Below are 18,192 nucleotides of genomic sequence, written 5' to 3' on the forward strand. Positions count from 1 at the left end.
GAACTGTTTTTGGCTGTTGCTCCACGTCAATCCAGTTGAGTTTGTCAAAATGAATAAAAATAAAAACGAACAGAGAACATTTTCTGTATGGAAACACTGGCCGGAAAACTGTGGTCAACTTCTTGCCATTTCCCCTCATGTTTAGAATGAGATAACAGTGTGGTGACATCTTATGTGGGAATCTATTGCAGCAATATCCCACTCCTAGTTATGAACGGAAAATGGACCAAATAGCGTGGCAATTGACCCTGTTCTGTTGATTAAAGCCAATGGGTTTGGAGTACTCTACATCAACGACTTGTTTTGAGAGCCAGATGACATAGAGGTCTATGGAAGGGCAGGAACAGCGTGAATGTCGCCTTATCCAGTGGTCATCCATGCTGTCAAGACTCCAAGAGGACAAGGTCAGCAGCCAGCTCCTCCCACTGCCCATGTCTATGGGCTCCACCGCTATAGTCCACAGTGACGCATATCCCCCCGTATGATTTCTTCATCATAGAGACATGAAATACTCTGTATGTTTCCTCCCTCCGAAAGGTCAGACATTTCAGATACTTTAATAGCAATGCTACTTACACCAAGGTTTAATTTTTGTTTTGTTGAAAAGTTTTTGTAAATAAGGAAATTAAAAAGTAGAGACATATCCTGTAGCCGACCACTTCTCTAAAGAGAACAGAGTGATTTACAGGAATATAGCAGATTATCCACAGTCCTAGTAACGGGGGAGCAATAAGAAGACCTGTGAGTATGTGACCTGTTATTATCCTATATACAGCTACTGGATACTCTTTGTTTATAAAAGTTATCTGGTCGAGGCTGTGCGTATATTGTATTATTGCTTAAGCTTTCAGCTGTCTATTGTAAGGGGTAACATAGAGCCTTTATGTAACAGTTATTGCCCCATGTCATCTGACTCTAGCTTGTGTGCATGCTCCCGGCTGTGGGCGTGCTGTGCAACACCTGTCCTGTCTGGTGTCTTCTCTAGTGTACGGTCTTCAGTGCCTGAGTATAGTGTATAAGCTGTATAAGAGCCATGGGTTAGAGCTGGAGACTATAGATGGAGGTATGGAGAGGTTGCTTGAAGCTGGGTTGGGGCACTGCCATGGGATACCTATGCATGCTGGGCAATGGAGGAAAGGTGAGTATGATCATAGTGATCATTAGTAGTAGGTGCCCTGATCCAATCGCTTTGCGGGAGTATGGACACACCGGCACTGCATAGAGATATATCAGAGAGAAAAGTCCAGGTAACCTATACAATGAGGAGGAAAAGCCTGGGGGCACCGCATGTATAATATACTGTATGTATAATTTACTGTATATATTGTATGTGTATAGTGCACAACATATACAGTATGTCTATAATGTAACCCAGACAGGATTCACTAGTACATATAGACACAGAATTTCTTCTTCAAAAATAAAAAAGGGGAAGAATAGAAGTATTGGACAGAGTTAAAATGGACATAGAAGTAAATGTGTCTGGAGTATGCTTAGTAATATAAGCTTTAAGTACCCGGAAAAACCCATTGAACAAACAAACAAGTGATGCTCTCTCTCTCTCTCTCTCTCTCTCTCTCTCTCTCTCTCTCAGTAATATACAATGTGTAGGATGTATTTCTATATTTTGCTTTTATTATTTTTATTTTTTACCAGAACTAAAATAAATAATCTCTCTAAATGGAACGTGAGAAAACGGAATTCATGTTGCAATAATGACCCAGTACATTTCCTTTTTCCTGAAAAGATCTTTTCTTCTGCTTTTGACTCTGGGTAGGTGAGAGCTCACATTCTAATGTACATTTTTTTTTTTTATTTTTTTTTTTATATAGACGTATTGTATTCTATTATGTTGTTAATACCTTCATCTAGCAAAAGACAATGGTCTCATTTTTACCCTTACTCCTCTCTGCTGCTATGGTCATTTTGTTACATCTGCACTTCAGATTAAGTTACGTCTAGTTTGGAACACTTGGCCAAGGGTGATATGTTGCCCACCTCTGGATATACTGACATGGCACCTCTTGTTTTGTAGGTGTTTATGTTGTGCAGAGTGTCGCATATCAATGAGCACTGAGTCCAAGTAACTTAACCGGTTAAAGTTTTTACTGAAGAACTTTTTACTGAACTTTTCAGGCACAGCTTGGAGGTATAGTGATAATAGTTGAAAGTCTCTGTGTATAGTAGATATAGGAGTAGACTAGACCTTGATGGAAATGATAGAATTTAGAGCGTGTAGTAGTAGCAGTTTGAGGGTCTGAGGGTGACAGACTGAGGGAATCTATAATGAATATACATAATAAAAGAGCCCGTGGAGCCTCATTTAAGAGTCTCAAAACACAGGACTAGTCAGATATCTCTCCGGGAAGGACCCGGCCAAGGGGTGGCTCCTGTAGGAAAACCACCATATTAAGTGGCCCTATTAGTCAATGTTATGACAAGGGAAAAACCAAGGCCAGGTATCCATCCACAGACAGCTGTTTCAGGGTGTTGCCCCTCATCAGTGTGGAGCAGGATTCTGGCTAGGTGGGAGCAATGCCTAGTACAGCCATAAGAGAAACAGATCACTGATCTCAGGAAGACCAGCCAAAGATAACACTGCCGGCTGCTGGTTAAAGCGTTCAATGCAGTGAAATCCTAGGTGCATTTCTCCCTGGGAAACAGGAATATGCAAAAAAAAAAAAAAAAGATTCTGTGGAGACTTATTTAAGAGTCTCAAAACAGAGGACTAACCAGATTTCACTGGCATCGATTTCACTGCATTGAGCTTTAACCAGCAGCCGACAGTGTTATTGTTTGGCTGGTCTCCCTGAGATCAGTGATCTGTTTCTCTTATGGCTCTACTAGGCATTGCTCCCACCTAGCCAGATACCTGCTCCACACTGATGAGGGGCAACACCCTGAAACAGCTGATAATCGAATGCCAAATGCTTGGATGGTCCGAGGTGTTCATCTTTAGTCATTACCAACAGCTAACCAACTTTTGACACCAAGATGACAAGCGTCCAGAAAGTGGACTGTGACCCTGCCATTGCAGTGCAAGAGTGCAGACACTTTTTTTCACAATCCCCCTTGCTTTCAGGCTTAGTAAAGACCAATTGCCAATACTTCCTGGACATTGCAGTGTAAGGGTGGGTTCATAGTGAGGAATTCTCAGAGATAATGTCCGCGGAATTCCGCTGTCTGTCGGCGCGCCCGGCACTTCTTTTGGCGGATAGCGGAATACGCCGGCCCATAGAATGGTGTCTATGGAGCCAGTGGAAAGGCGTGCGCGCGGACAGACAGCGGAATTCTGCTGACATTATCATGAGAATTCCTCAGTATGAACCCACCCTAACTGAGCATGCCTGACCATCTTAGTGGGTGGTAACCAAAGACATCAGGTCATCAGAACAATGCAAACACATGAGGGATTAGTCTATATCTTCCATATAGGACAGTTTCAGAAATGATTGTACACTTGAAATGTGTTTAATTTCAATTAACACATCAGTTTAGATCCAGACACTGTTACTGGAAATACAGGGGCTTAAATATGTAAAGATATCTTTTCTAGGAATGCATTTTCGGTAATAGGTTACTTACAGGATAAGGCTATGTTCACACAATGTTTATTTTGTGGCTGTCTTTATAGATGTCCGTCTTTTGCTTTCAAAATTATGGCTGTCCCCAAAAAAAAAACGATGCAAAACAACAGTGTGTGAACATAGCCTTAAAGGGGTAGTTTTTCTTTTAAATCAGCTGTTTTGGTGAACAATCCCTTTAAAGTTACATATAAAATAATGATTTCCCTGTTCTCTCTCCTCCCAGGTTGTTTTGATAATGTATCATGCAAAGGATGGGGATTTAACTTCCCTCACACTATAGAGGTCTTAAAGGGTTCTTGTGTGGAAATTCCCTGTGAGCTCCAGTATCCGGATAACGCTCAAAACTTTACCTTGTTCTGGTACAAAAATGCCCTCATAACATATCCTAAGGTGTTTAATAGTGGATCCCCAACAGATGTGGAAGAAACGTATAAAGGAAGAACATTTCTGGTGGGAAATCCAATGGACTCCTGTTCTCTGAGAATCAATGATGTGCAAGAAGCAGTGGAGATCTACCCCGGGATCAATAAGGAGATAAACGCCTATAAACTCTATAGTAAAAGAGTCTGTAAAGTCTCCGTCATAGGTAAATGGCCATTTTATAAAATCCTGGCATCAATTTCTACTCTATCCTATAATTGCTATGCTCAGTGTCCTCCACCGCAATTACTTACATATCATATCTGACCCAAACTTGCAAATATTCTGTTTTTTTTTTACCCCCATAATATTATAATTTTTGACGTCAACTTACAGTAGGGCTGGGTTCACACTGTGTTTTTGCAATGCTGTTTAACATATTCAAATGTAAGTGATTACCGTATTTTCCGGCGTATAAGGCGACTGGGCGTAGAAGACGAGTCTGCCTTATATACTCCTGTTGAGGTCAGGCAGGGGTTAACTGCAGCTAGATTAATAAAACAACAAACAGTTAACTCACCTGGGCCCGTTCCCGGCCTCCATGCGTCTTCTTCTCCGCTCTTGTTCCTGGCGCAGCCAATGTGACGTACACTGACTACGTCGGGGACGCCCAAAGATCTCCCGAGCAGCCGAGCATCTCCGATTAGACTCTCGGATCCTCAGGAGGGCTTCAGGCGTAACACTGGCTGCGCCGGGGAATGGGAAGGGAGAAGAAAATGCGCAGAGGCCGGGAACGGGCCCAGGTGAGTTAACTGTTTGTATTTTTTAATTGGTCACCCCATACGGTGAAGAAGCATTTTTGAGCCCCCCCCACCATATGGGGCGACCATACCCGGCATATAAGACGACCCCCGACTTCTGACAAGATTTTTCGGCGTTAAAAAGTCATCTTATACGCCAGAAAATACGGTACTTTTAACTTACAGAAAAGCGTGGACAACCATATGTTTTTGTACGCAAAAAAAAGGGGAAAAAAGTTATAATGGAAGCCAATGGAAAAACGGATCTGAATGGGTTGCACATAATTGCGTCCATTTTTTCATCTTTTTTTAAAAAAAAAACGATGCAAAAACACAGTATGAACCAAGCTGTCCATTCTATTACCAGTATATTAGTGTTTCTTATATCCCTTTCTGCAAAGTTGTTTTAAATGACAATTATACTCCAAAAAGATGGCCACAAAACGATAGTGTGCGATCGTAGTTAAAGCATGCGCTCTCTCTCATTCAATCACAGCGGGAAACTGAGCACATCGGGATTGCCATTAACTCAATCCAAGTGTTACTTCATCTCTCGTCTTTCTTTCAGATTCTCCTCCTGCACCAGTGATGGAAGGAGCTGAGCAGATGATAGAGAATGAGCCGGTCCGTATCACCTGCTCCATAAATCACACCTGTCCCTCCAGCCCCCCGTCCATTACATGGAATAAACCTGACCTAGAGGCTACCACGAGACATGAGGATCTGAAATGGGGAATATGGAGACTACATTCTACAATTACATATATCCCGTCATATAAGGATGATAAAACACAACTGGAATGTACCGTTACTTTTCCAAACATAAAAACCTCAAAGAGATCTGTAACCCTGGATGTTACATGTAAGTAGCCTACACTCTTACATCACGTCTCTTATTATTTCACAAAGTCATCATTACGAGATTGACAACCATCTCTACACCACTATGCCGCGGGAAGTTGGTTGACCAAGGCCGTATGCACGTGTTCAGATTTCAAAAAGTCCGTCGATTCCTCCCACTATCCAGCCATACAATCTGCTAAAGATTATGGATTGGGCGTCCGCAGTGCATCCGTATTTCTGTAAATCCCCCCCCCCCCCAGCATGTCAATTATAACTCATGCGCATGTTTTTTAGGTAAATACGGATGCCAAACAGGTTACAATCCGTTAAAAATATAGCGGATCCCATTACTTTCTATGAGGATCCGTAAAAATAAAAGTATAGGTCCGCACTAGGACATGTCATTTTTTCAACATTGATTTGCGTCCTTGTAATCTACTAATCTGACTCCAATACGGAAAAACGCATTCGTAGATTGCCGGTTGTGTGAATAAGGCCTAAAGATGTTCAAAGGAAATACAAAAAAAGATAAAAAAAATAATAGAAAAATAGGTCTACAAACTATAGAAGAAGAAAAGATTATTTTTTTTTCTTTCAAATCAATCAGAAACGGCCAGAGATTTGTAATTTACTTTTATTAAAACATCTTAAGCATTCCAATACTTATCAGCTGCTGTATGTCCTGTAGGAAGAGGTGTATTCTTTCCAGTCTGACACAGTGCTCTCTGCTGCCACCGCGGTCCATGTCAGGAAGTGAAGAACTAACTAGAACTAAATTACAAATCTCTGGCACTTTTTGGCTTGAAACACAGGACTAGCCAGATATCCCTCCAGGAAGGATCCAACCAAGGGGCAGCTCCTGTAAGGAAACCACCATATTAAGTGGCCCTATGTGGATGGTTACCTGGCCTTGGTTTTCCCTTGTCATTACATTGACTTATAGGGCCACCTAATATGGTGGTTTTGGGGGTTTCCTTACAGGGAAGTATTTCCCCGGAGGGAAATACTCTATGTAGTATAGCAACACAAGAAGACAGTATACAAATCCCCTCCAGATAGAAAGCACAAGCCCAGGAAGGGGTAATACTACACAAGCCCAGCAGGGATAATACTGCACAAGCCCAGCAGGGATAATACTACACAAGCCCAGCAGGGATAATACTGCACAAGCACAGCTCGGGATAATACTACACAAGCCCAGCAGGGACAATACTGCACAAGCCCAGCAGGGATAATACTGCACAAGCCCAGCAGGGACAATACTGCACAAGCCCAGCAGGGATAATACTGCACAAGCCCAGCAGGGATAATACTGCACAAGCCCAGCAGGGATAATACTGCACAAGCCCAGCAGGGATAATACTGTACAAGCACAGCAGGGATTATACTGCACAAGCACAGCTCGGGATAATACTACACAAGCCCAGCTAGGGATAATACTGCACAAGCCCAGCAGGGATTATACTGCACATGCAAAGCTAGGGATAATACTGCACAAGCACAGCTAGGGATAATACTGCACAAGCCCAGCAGGGATAATACTGCACAAGCCCAGCAGGGATAATATTGTACAAGCACAGCAGGGATTATACTGCACAAGCACAGCGTGGATAATACTGCACAAGCCCAGCAGGGATAATACTACACAAGCACAGCTAGGGATAATACTACACAAGCCCAGCAAGAATAATATTGCATAAGCCAGCTGGGATAATACTGCACAAGCACAGCTAGCGATAATACTGCACAAGCCAGAGCTCGGGATAATACTGCACAAGCCCAGCTAGGGATAATACTGCACAAACACAGCTAGGGATAATACTGCACAAGCCCAGCAGGAATAATACTGCACAAGCACAGCTAGGGATAATACTGCACAAGCCCAGCAGGGATAATACTGCACAAGCCAGAGCTAGGGATAATACTGCACAAGCACAGCAGGGATAATACTGCACAAGCCCAACAGGGATAATACTGCACAATCACAGCTAGGGATAATACTGCTCAAGCCCAGCAGGGATAATACTGCAAATGCACAGCAAGGGATAATACTGCACAAGCCCAGCATGGATAATACTGCACAAGCACAGCTAGGGATAATACTGCACAAGCCAGAGCTAGGGATAATACTGCACAAGCCCAGCAGGGAAAATACTGCACAAGCACAGCTAGGGATAATAATGCACAAGCCAGAGCTAGGGATAATACTGCACAAGCCCAGCTAGGGATAATACTGCACAAGCCCATCAGGGATAATACTGTACAAGCACAGCAGGGATTATACTGCACAAGCACAGCAGGGATAATACTGCACAAGCCAGAGCTAGGGATAATACTGCTCAAGCCCAGCAGGGATAATACTGCAAAAGCACAGCAAGGGATAATACTGCACAAGCCCAGCATGGATAATACTGCACAAGCACAGCTAGGGATAATACTGCACAAGCCAGAGCTAGGGATAATACTGCACAAGCCCAGCAGGGATAATACTACACAAGCCAGAGCTAGGGATAAAACTGCACAAGCCCAGCAGGCATAATACTACACAAGCCAGAGCTAGGGATAATACTGCACAATCCCAGCTAGGGATAATACTGCACAAGCCCAGCTAGGGATAATACTGCACAAACCAGAACTAGGGATAATGCTGCACAAGCCCAGCAGGGATAATACTACACAAGCCAGAGCTAGGGATAAAACTGCACAAGCCAAGCAGGGATAATAATGCACAAGCTAGAGTTAGGGATAAAACTGCACAAGCCCAGCAGGGATAATACTGCACAAGCCAGAGCTAGGAATCACACTGCACAAGCCCAGCAGGGATAATACTGCACAAGCCCAGCAGGGATAATACTGAACAAGCCCAGCAGGGATAATACTGTATATACAAAGGTGGAGCCAGCTTGTGTATATTAATTATTACTAATGATAAAACTATTCCCAGTGACACAACAACCACCAAATCCTACACATTACAAACACTGTATACATGTATAATATACTACAATATAGTTCTATACCACTAACACACAATAGAGATTAGAAAACCATCAAAATGAGGATAAGAAATGAAGCAATAGTAAAAAATGATTAATGAACGGTTCCTTTGCTTACAGATACCCCGAAGAACGTAACAATTTTAGTTGTCGAGAACGATCATAGAGATGGCGGTGACATCACTCTGCTGTGCACTAGTCAGGCCAATCCACCAGTGACTGCATATACCTGGTATAAAGGAGGAAGAACCAAGACCCGAACCGGGAGCGGGATACAGATAACTGTGCGGAATGAGACCTCAGAGACGTATATCTGTTCTGCCAGGAATAACCTGGGGATCGGTAATTCCTCAGAGTTTTCTTTCATTACACACAGTGAGTATTCGCCACTCCATTGAGCCTATAGTAATAGTGCCGTTACTCCTGTGCAGGGGTCTTAATAAAGTGATAGATATTGGGCTCCTTCCCTCATTGACATGAATCTCTCACTTTCATATCTGAACCTTTGCTTCCACAAGTTCTAGATTTACCCTTTGCCTTATATGTGTTTTTTTTTTTTTTTTTTGCTTAAAGGGATTCTGTCGGCTCCATAGCTCATATGGAGGTGTAGACATCCCAGGTTAGGACATACTGAGCTACAACCAACTGTACCTGACAGGCAGATGTTTATAAGTTTATAAGTTTATAAAAGTGCACTTTTTTAGTAAAGTTTAAGTTTAGTAAAGTTTCAGAAAGTTAAATAGATTTGTAATTTACTTCTATTAAAAAATATCCAGTACTCTCATACTTATCAGCTGCTTTATGTCCTGCAGGTAGTGGTTTATTCTCTCCAGTCTGACACAGTGCTCTCTGCTGCCACCTCTGTCCATGTCAGGAACTGTCCAGAGCAGGAGAGGTTTTCAATGGGGATTTGCTGCTGCTCTGGACAGTTCCTGACATGGATAGAGGTGGCAGCAGAGAGCGCTGTGTCAGACTAGAAAGAATACACCACTTCCTGCAGGACATGCAGCAGCTGATAAGTACTGGAAGACTGGGGATTTTTAAATAGAAGTAAATTACAAATCTATATCACTTTCTGACACTAGTTGATTTGAAAGAAAAGGATTTTTTCCGGAGTACCCCATTACCAGTTGGAGAGGCAGTGCCACCCCCCAGCTTTGTTACTAAATCAATGAGGGCAGGATGGAGGAGACATGCCAATGCAGCTTGGTGTTACCTCTCCAACTCATAAGTGTATCTCTTTTTTCCCCTTCAAAAAATACTATTCACCTGCAGTGTTTTTTAGATTAACCCTTCAGAGTGATAAAAAGATGATGTTAGTGATGTCACTGCTATTATTAGGAGATCTCTCCATGGTGCAGAGCTGTTTCTCATTCAGGGGAACAGAGCAGGGTATGTTGCACACACAGACACTTCATTGTTTCATTGCCTATCCAACTACAGCACAACACTCTGTCCTTACAGCTGTGCCATGACATAGTGCTGCTGAACCTACTGCATACTAAACAAGCTGAATACTATACTATACTAGACAATACTGTCAATGACATGTGGGGAGAAGAGGTTACTGATGCACTGGGTTTGCAAGATGCTCTGTGACACTACACTAAATTATCCCCTAGACACCTGTTTAGCCATAAATACTCAATAACCCCCATAAATAAATAAAAATACACATGTGTTTCTACATCATATAAAGGTGCAGTCAGTTTTAGCTCAGATTTTTTTTTCTTAACCCACACAAGTCATTCAGGCTCAGACTATTTGGTTGTATAGAGTAAATATAACTTTCTTGGAAGTTTTTTCAGCATTGATCTGTACTTTCTGGTCACTCCCTCTTTGGCGACATCCCTGGGATCTATCTACACCCCTTGTACTCACTGTATAAGTTAAAGCTTTTGCTTATCACATAATAACGACACAATAAGAAGATATGCAGATTCTTCTGGCATCAACCATTACAGTAAATAGCTTCTTCCACCATTACTGTCTGTCACCATGTTGTCTCTTTAATTTTCCTTGAAAAGATGTAAAAATATATGTATATATATTTTTTTTTTCCATAGAGAATGATTTATGAGAATTGTTATAAATAACCATTACGATAACATGAACTTTTTTTTATAACTACTTTTGTTAGATGCAGCTAAAAGTGAGGAGCACAACAACATTCTGATAATAGGAGGGACGGCTGGATTCATGGCTTTAGCTATCATGGCTCTTGCAGTAACTGTCTGCATCTTCAAGAGGTAGGTTACATGTATATGCACACACACACACATATATATATATATATATATATATATATATATATATATATATATATATATATATATATATACATTCCCCTTTCCTTTCGCTTATCCTTTCCCATTTCACTTTTTTTTCTGCTCCTTGCCCTTTCCCTTCCTTTCCCTAATCCTCATAACATTTTTCTACAGTACAACGATATAATTTTTCATAAAATTGTCATATGATCATTCTTTGCATAGAAAACAAAGAACGTCCGTTCCGATACAGAAGAAAAAAACTCTGGAGAATGTTAAGGTATTGTTTAGATCCTTTTTTTTTTTTTTAAGGTGTAAATTATAAACAAGAGAATCAGAGGGAGAAGATGTTTTCTCTTCCTTAGCGCTATCTTCCGGAAATGCTTTCCCCCATACCCACTGCTTATCATCTACTACCTCCCTGAGTGTTTGTCCTTCTGTGCCCCAGCATCACCTCTTCTATTACATTTGTCTGTGTATAACAAAGAACCATAGAGGTACTATCAAAGTTTTTTTTTTTTTTTATCAGAAATCAACAGGGGTTGTGATCACAAGCAGTTTTGCAATATCCTCACTTTCTATGTTTTCTGTTTAAATCAATGCTATACATATGGCCACTAGGTGTCTCCCTTCCAGACCGCAGTCCATTCTCCCTCCAGGCCGATATTTGGTCTTTTCTCCATACATTTTCATCCCCCTTGCATGTATATATAGTGTATGTAGTCCTCTTCCTTTTATTTTTGAGGTGAGAAGTCCTCTCGATACATCATCATTCTCTGTTTGCTTATATTAAGGGAAAGGCAAGTCAGTAGAAAGATAAGAATTACAATGAACTTCTGCAAACCTGTTTGCTGGTGACTTAAAGGGGTTTGGGAGGCAACAATGTTCTTTTAAAAGTAAAGGGCAGATGCTTGGCTGTAAATAATGGCTTCCAATATCCAGTCAGGCTCAGTTGATATCTTGTACCTCATCCAGGATATTACCCAACTCACACTGACACAACTATCCATATACACCATTTCTTTTACAATTGGACATCACATTTAAACCAGTAGGTTCCCTTTGTAAGTCAGCATTTATGGGTTGAGCTTTCGATCATAGTGGCAACATTTTTAGTATTTTTTTTGGAACAATAGCTTCTATGGGATTGGACCAGGCAGGCTAGCCCTCACTCCCCTTATATGTCAATGAGCCTTGGGCAAACAGGACCCCATAACTTGTTCACTGGTGGTCATTCCTTTGGAACACTTTTGGTAAGTACTAACCACTACATTCACACCCCATGAGTGTCGTGGGTAATGCTGAGAATAAGACACTCCACCGATTCAATATTGATAGATTACTCTTAAGAAAGGCCATTAATTTTCTGAACCAAGAAATTCCATGAATGAATGAATGAACATATTCGTATGCATGAACTCATGATCTGTATTTTGTCCCAGAAATCGGAGCAGATTACAATGGATCATCTGTTGTATGAAAACTTTAATGGCGCACCAGGGCAACACTCTACCGGAGCACGGTATGTTATATCATCATGTATACAACATCTGCATGAAGCTTCTATGTTTCCTCCCACACTTTAAAACATACTGGTTACTTAATGTATAAGTTATATTGTAAGTAGTGTTGAGCTAACCTTTCAAAATCTTCGGGTTCTGAAATGTTATTCGGACCCAAATGTTCAACGCTTTGACTACAGAAGCTGGATGTTGAACACGACATGGAGAGAAAGGAACGGCTGCACATCCCATCTATGGCTGATACTAATGCCGCTAGGCCTATTTTAAAAATCAACACCAGATTGTCTGTATATAATTTGATCAAACCATAATAGCCCCGTGTACCACGTGCAGGTCCCCTGGTTCACATAGGTCCCTACGCTAACTCCACACCGTGTTGGTCAGTGACCGCCACCCCAGCAAAGCGTGCACATGCAGGGAAGGGAGGCCAAGGAATAGCCCTGCAACCCCAATGTCACAGGACCAGACCCAAAATGCCCCACCAGAACACGGCCAGCACCACCAGCGGGGAAGGCTGCCCCCAAACAACACATGTATGAATAAGGTAATACACTCACCACTTCTGCTCACACAGAATGGGGAAGACATAAGGTACTGACATGTGAGCACAGGCATATCCTGCTAATTTTGGTCATGTGGGTCTTATAAAGGAGTGCGAGCTGTTCAGAAAAGGGAGAACTGTAAAACACGACATGGAGAGAAAGGAACGGCTGCACATCCCATCTATGGCTGGAGAAGCTGGATGTTGCCCTAGGGAGTGCTGAAATACATGGATACAGCCTATGGTCTATGACTATATCTATGTTTTCCTGGCAGCCCTAGGGTGGTATCCAGCTTCTGCGGCTGCAGGGAATCAAATGCTGAACATTCGGGTTCGGATAGTGTTGAGGAACCCAAACATTTTTACAGGTTCGTTCAACACTAATTGTGAGTCCCAATGGAGACATTCAGGTGATGACAATCTCTGTACACTGCTATGGAATATGTGTGTGCTATATAAATAAAGTTTGCTTTACATTCCAGGAATTCCAGGAATTCTCCCCTTGGACCTAATCATGAGGAAGAAAAAAACGGCTTTCAGAATGAGGTAACCCGGAAGAGTACAGTGTGATTTTTCTGTGATTTATTGTAGCCCCGGTCATATTGGTACCTAGAACCTCAAAATAATTATCCGCATTCTGGGACCCCAGGTGCAGCTCTACGGAAGGGCACACCCCTCTTCATTAACGACAGGTGATCCCCAACACACATCAATAGGACATATGGGGTAATAGAAATCAGAGGGTCTGCAGCTACAGGTAGGAATAGCAGATGCCTGAAGGGGCCTAAAGCCTCTAGAAAAAGCACAGTTTTAACCCCTTCAAGACAGAGCCCTTTGACGCACAAAAGTGCGGGTCAGATTAATGTAATATTCCTCCCCGCCTTCTAAGAGCCATAGCGCTTTTATTTTTCTTTTATTTTTTGTAATTTTTTGGCCATGATCTCTAGTTTTTATTAATATCACATTGGCAGAAAAATGAACAGAAAAATTTTGATTGCTTTTTCATTTTTTTGTGATATATAATTTAATAAAATCAGCAATCCTGGTGCGTTTTTTTTTTTTTTTTCCCGTTTACGCCGTTCATCATGCGGTAACAATAATGTTATATTTTAATAGATCGGACAATTCTGCATGCTACGATATGTAATATGTTTATTTTTTTATATATATTTTTATTTTTATAATGGGGAAGGGGGTCTTTTAAACTTTTATTGGGAGGGGGTTTATAAGGGTTTTTTTAATACTTTTATAAAACTTTTTTTATTATCCTTTTCTTTTTTACACTTAATTTACTGTAAAATATGCAATCATTAGATTGCATATACTCATCTATGCAATGCCATAGCATAGCATAGATCAGTGTGATTGGTGATCACACTGCGGGGGTCCCGATCACTCAATGACAGATGCTTTATCACTAAGCACCTTAAACGCCGCAATCGCTGTAGATCACAGCGTTTAAGGGGTTAATGAGAGTCAGCTGCAGGTTCGCAGCTGCCTCTCATTACCTCTGGCTCCAGACACTGATGTGAGCGGGATCGTTCTCACTTCAGCGCTCCCGCTTACATCAGGAAGCCCCGTGTCAGGAACGTATATATACATTCCTACTATATACATGTTAGTGACGGGAAGGGGTTAAGGAAGGGGTTTATATAAAGACATGTATTTGCACTGACTGTAAGCAATCTCATACTACAATCAAAGTACTGGGTATTGGTAAGACAGATATCAAGGAAATGAATAGTGATTTAAAAGGGTGGGCTAAAAAATCAGGGGCAAGATAGGCAAATGTAAAACTAACAGACCAATACGGTTAACTAGAGATATGCAAAAGAGGAGCCCGTGGAGCTCCCACCTAGCCAGAATCCTGCTCCACACTGATGAGGTGCAACACCCCGAAACAGCTGTATGTGGATGGATACCTGGCCTTGGTTTTTCCTTTGTCATTACATTGACTTATAGGGTCACTTAATATAGTGGTTTTGGTGGTTTCCTTATAGGAGCCCCCCCCCCCCCCCTTGGCAGGCTCCTTCCCGGAGGGATATCTGGCTAGTCCTGTGTTTCGAGACTCTTAAATGAGGCTCCACGGCTCTTCTTTTGCATATTCATGTTTCCCAGGGGGCAATGCACCTAGGATTTCTCTGCACTGAGCGCTTTCACTTATATGGCTGGTCATTGGCTGAGATCAGTGATCTGTTTCTCTTATGTTAACTAGAGATGTTAGGACTATAGTAAAGGGGAAAGAAGTCATCGTATAGGAGGTATAAAGAGACTGGAGGTGTAGATGACAGAGAGATGTATAAAATTATACAGAAGGAGGCACTTCTGCTCAGTGTTTTCACAATCACAGTAGGGCTGCACATAGCATTGCCTCCAGTTGTATGGGTTAGCCCCAGTGTTTTCAGAGGTCAATGTTTTAGGGAAACTTCTCGTTAAGGCCAGGTTCACACTACATATGACACGAACAGCCAATGTCAGTGAACTTCATCCCAGCTGGTATTACAGTGCCAGCTGGATGAACTTAATATCTTTAGAATTGGGATGCAATTACCCATAGCACACAATGTAATGTGTGGCCAGAGCCATACTTTATAATGTCTGCACTGTCAGTTTTGTGTATCCGCTATTCAATGAATAGCAGCCACACAAAACTGATATGTCAGTTTTCCAAGCGGCCACAAGGAATCCCGGCCGGAGTATATACCATGTGTAAACATGGGTACACAAACGAAAACTATGGGCATAGTTCAAATAATCAAAATGTCTTTATTTATCATGATTATCTACAACATGATATAAAAAAAATTATTTCATGAAATATGCTAAAAAAATATTTAAAAACCACCAGAAGTAAATTAAAGTACATAAATATAAAAGACCAAGCAGTAGAGTGATATAGAAAAGTTAGGGTGCTAGGAGATGTCTAATAAACTGCTTCATCTATATGTAAACATAGCTCCAACCAGGTAAGCAATACCTAAACAATATTGCCTGGACAGGTGACTGGGGGCAAAGAGGGGACATGATCAAAACCTTTAAATACAGTATGTTAAAGACCTAAATACGTTGTAGGAGGGAAGAAACTTAATGCAAGAACAAGGGGACAAATTCAATCGGGCGGCTGGAGCTGTGTGGGGGGGGGGGGATTGGGGCTGCGGGGGGCGATCGGGCGGCCGGGGTGGGCAGGGGGGTTGATTGAGCGGCTGGAGCTGTGGGGGGGGGCTATCAAGGGGGCAGGCGTCCGGCGGTGGCAGGGGGCGATCGGGCGGCTGGGGCTGCGGAAGGTGTTAAAGGGGCTGCGGGCGGGTGGCTGGCTAGAGCCTATACTTCACCTGGTCCCCGTTCCGGCTTGCTGAAGACACCGGGAACCGCCGAAGCAAGGATCAGGTAAAGTATCAGCTCCGGCGGCCGGGAGGTTAACAGGGCGGGCTGCGGACAAACTCGCAGCAGGGATGTACATCCCTGCTGCATGTTTGTCTGCCATTGAAAGTATAGGGACGGGATCCGGCAAGTGGATTTCTACCCTTAAAGGTAAATTTGATACGGATTCTGCTACAATATTTATTTGATTTATTTTCATTCTATTTTTGTATAAGGAGAATGAAACATCCATTGTGTACGCCTCGGTGGAGCTGCCTCCAGCAAATCACATTGCAAGAACTTCAAGAATCACAGAAGAAACTGAATATGTCCAGCTGATGATTTAGACATCGCGTGCTACTGACACCCCAGACTCTAAGTGGCCTGAGATGTCTCTACAGACGCCATTGCCTCTAACTCAGGTCCTGCCGCAGCATCATGGCTGGGTCCAGGCTGGGAACTTGATAAAATTATTATGATTCTCCACAGTCAAATGTAGACTCCTTGTTGGATTCAGATCATTGTCCTGCCCAGAACCCAACTTCTCTTCCAAGAATGTAATAAGTTCCTGAAGAATTTGTAAGTCCTTCCTAATCTGCATATTACCCAGAATACTGGTATCAGTATCATGAATAACATTGTGACGTAACAGTAGTCGTAGTAGTAATACTCTTCAACTTTACATGAAGGAACCTATTGGAAGTTATTTATTGGTCCATGAAGGAGTCCATCAAGCCATTAAATGTGACACCATGATTACTGTACCATTTGGATAGTGTTAGCGTCAGCCTTAAAACTTTACATATATTCCATTTTCTCTGAGTTCTCGGAGTTATAAACATTGATCTTGGCTACAAGTCTTTGAATGTTCTTGGAATGTTCTTCTAGAATGTTCTTGGCGTTCTACCAGAATGTTCTTGTTGGATCTCCGTCTGGAATCTTTTACTCCTTGGACAAGACATTATAGTTCTCCTACCGTAAAGTAGATACCGGATTCTCCTGGAGTCACCATTGTTCCAAGTCTTTTCTGTTTTAAGCCAATGGTTTTACATGTATTAAATCAGTAATAATTCTTAAACCCGTTATACGTTTCGACATTTCCTTCCTATAATTAGAATTTGTGTTTCCAGATTAGAAACCATTTCACTAAGTTTATGATACAGTATATCCCTGTAGTTGTTTTATATTGATCCAATGCATCTATGGTCATGTATAAGAAGGAGGAAAGGCTAAGACTAGACAATCTCTGTTATATCCAGTCTTGGCTTTGGTCCAAGAAACATCAGTGGTTCTTGATGGACAGGGAACAGCAGGCGATCTTAACAATTAAGATCAGGATTCATTATTGCAATTTTCAAACAAGAATGAGTTTGGGGGTGCCAGACCCCTTTCTCAAGTTACAGAAACATGATCATCAGACGGGATTCTTTACTGTAAGAGCAGAAATACTATAGAACTCTCAGCCACATGATGATTGTGTGATGGTGACTCACTACCAGGGGCAAATTAACTTTACCATAGGCCCCGGGCTGTTCACCAAGCCTGGGCCCCCCCACCCCACTGTAACACTGTATGGTAGCACTAGCCTGGCGTTCATAGTACAGGACAGATAATATCATGATGTCCTGATTTGTGCAAAATTGCCATTAAAAAAACTGATTTTTTGCAAATCATGGCGGAAGTGTACCAAGGAAGTGTACACCATTGAAAGTATAAGTCTTTTGGGGTCGTCATGGGCCCCCCAGGAGCTCAGGGCCCCAGGCGCCCTGATTATAATCCACTACTGCTCACTACAAAGGGAGGCCTGGATGCTTTCATTTAAAAAAATCTATAATATTACAAGTTATAGCCACAAAATTTCTGGTCATAGGGATCTGGGGTTTATTCTGATTGCTATATTTGGAGACGGCAAATG

At 42.0% G+C, this 18,192-nt stretch overlaps 1 protein-coding gene across 5 annotated transcripts in view; it reads left to right on the plus strand.

Moving 5' to 3' along the window:
* LOC138769123 (B-cell receptor CD22-like) overlaps positions 1-17,355 on the plus strand; it is a 63,191-nt gene extending 45,836 nt beyond the window's left edge. Inside the window, exons 1-10 of one of the 5 annotated variants that reach the window (XM_069947359.1) lie at positions 484-537; positions 1,657-1,773; positions 3,811-4,173; positions 5,316-5,609; positions 8,707-8,961; positions 10,727-10,835; positions 11,079-11,133; positions 12,296-12,375; positions 13,400-13,463; positions 16,514-17,355. In XM_069947359.1, the coding sequence (XP_069803460.1) occupies positions 1,716-1,773; positions 3,811-4,173; positions 5,316-5,609; positions 8,707-8,961; positions 10,727-10,835; positions 11,079-11,133; positions 12,296-12,375; positions 13,400-13,463; positions 16,514-16,624 (1,389 nt within the window). In that variant the 5' untranslated portion in view covers positions 484-537; positions 1,657-1,715 and the 3' untranslated portion in view covers positions 16,625-17,355. Of the gene's footprint in view, positions 1-483; positions 538-559; positions 746-1,656; positions 1,774-3,810; positions 4,174-5,315; positions 5,610-8,706; positions 8,962-10,726; positions 10,836-11,078; positions 11,134-12,295; positions 12,376-13,399; positions 13,464-16,513 lie in introns of those variants that run through there. The other 4 variants (XM_069947357.1, XM_069947358.1, XM_069947361.1 and 1 more) reach the window with 4 other exon arrangements.
* The last annotated feature ends 837 nt before the right edge of the window (positions 17,356-18,192 follow it).

Source organism: Dendropsophus ebraccatus, chromosome 12 (assembly GCF_027789765.1).
Source record: "Dendropsophus ebraccatus isolate aDenEbr1 chromosome 12, aDenEbr1.pat, whole genome shotgun sequence".
In the NCBI taxonomy this organism is placed as follows: domain Eukaryota; kingdom Metazoa; phylum Chordata; class Amphibia; order Anura; family Hylidae; genus Dendropsophus; species Dendropsophus ebraccatus.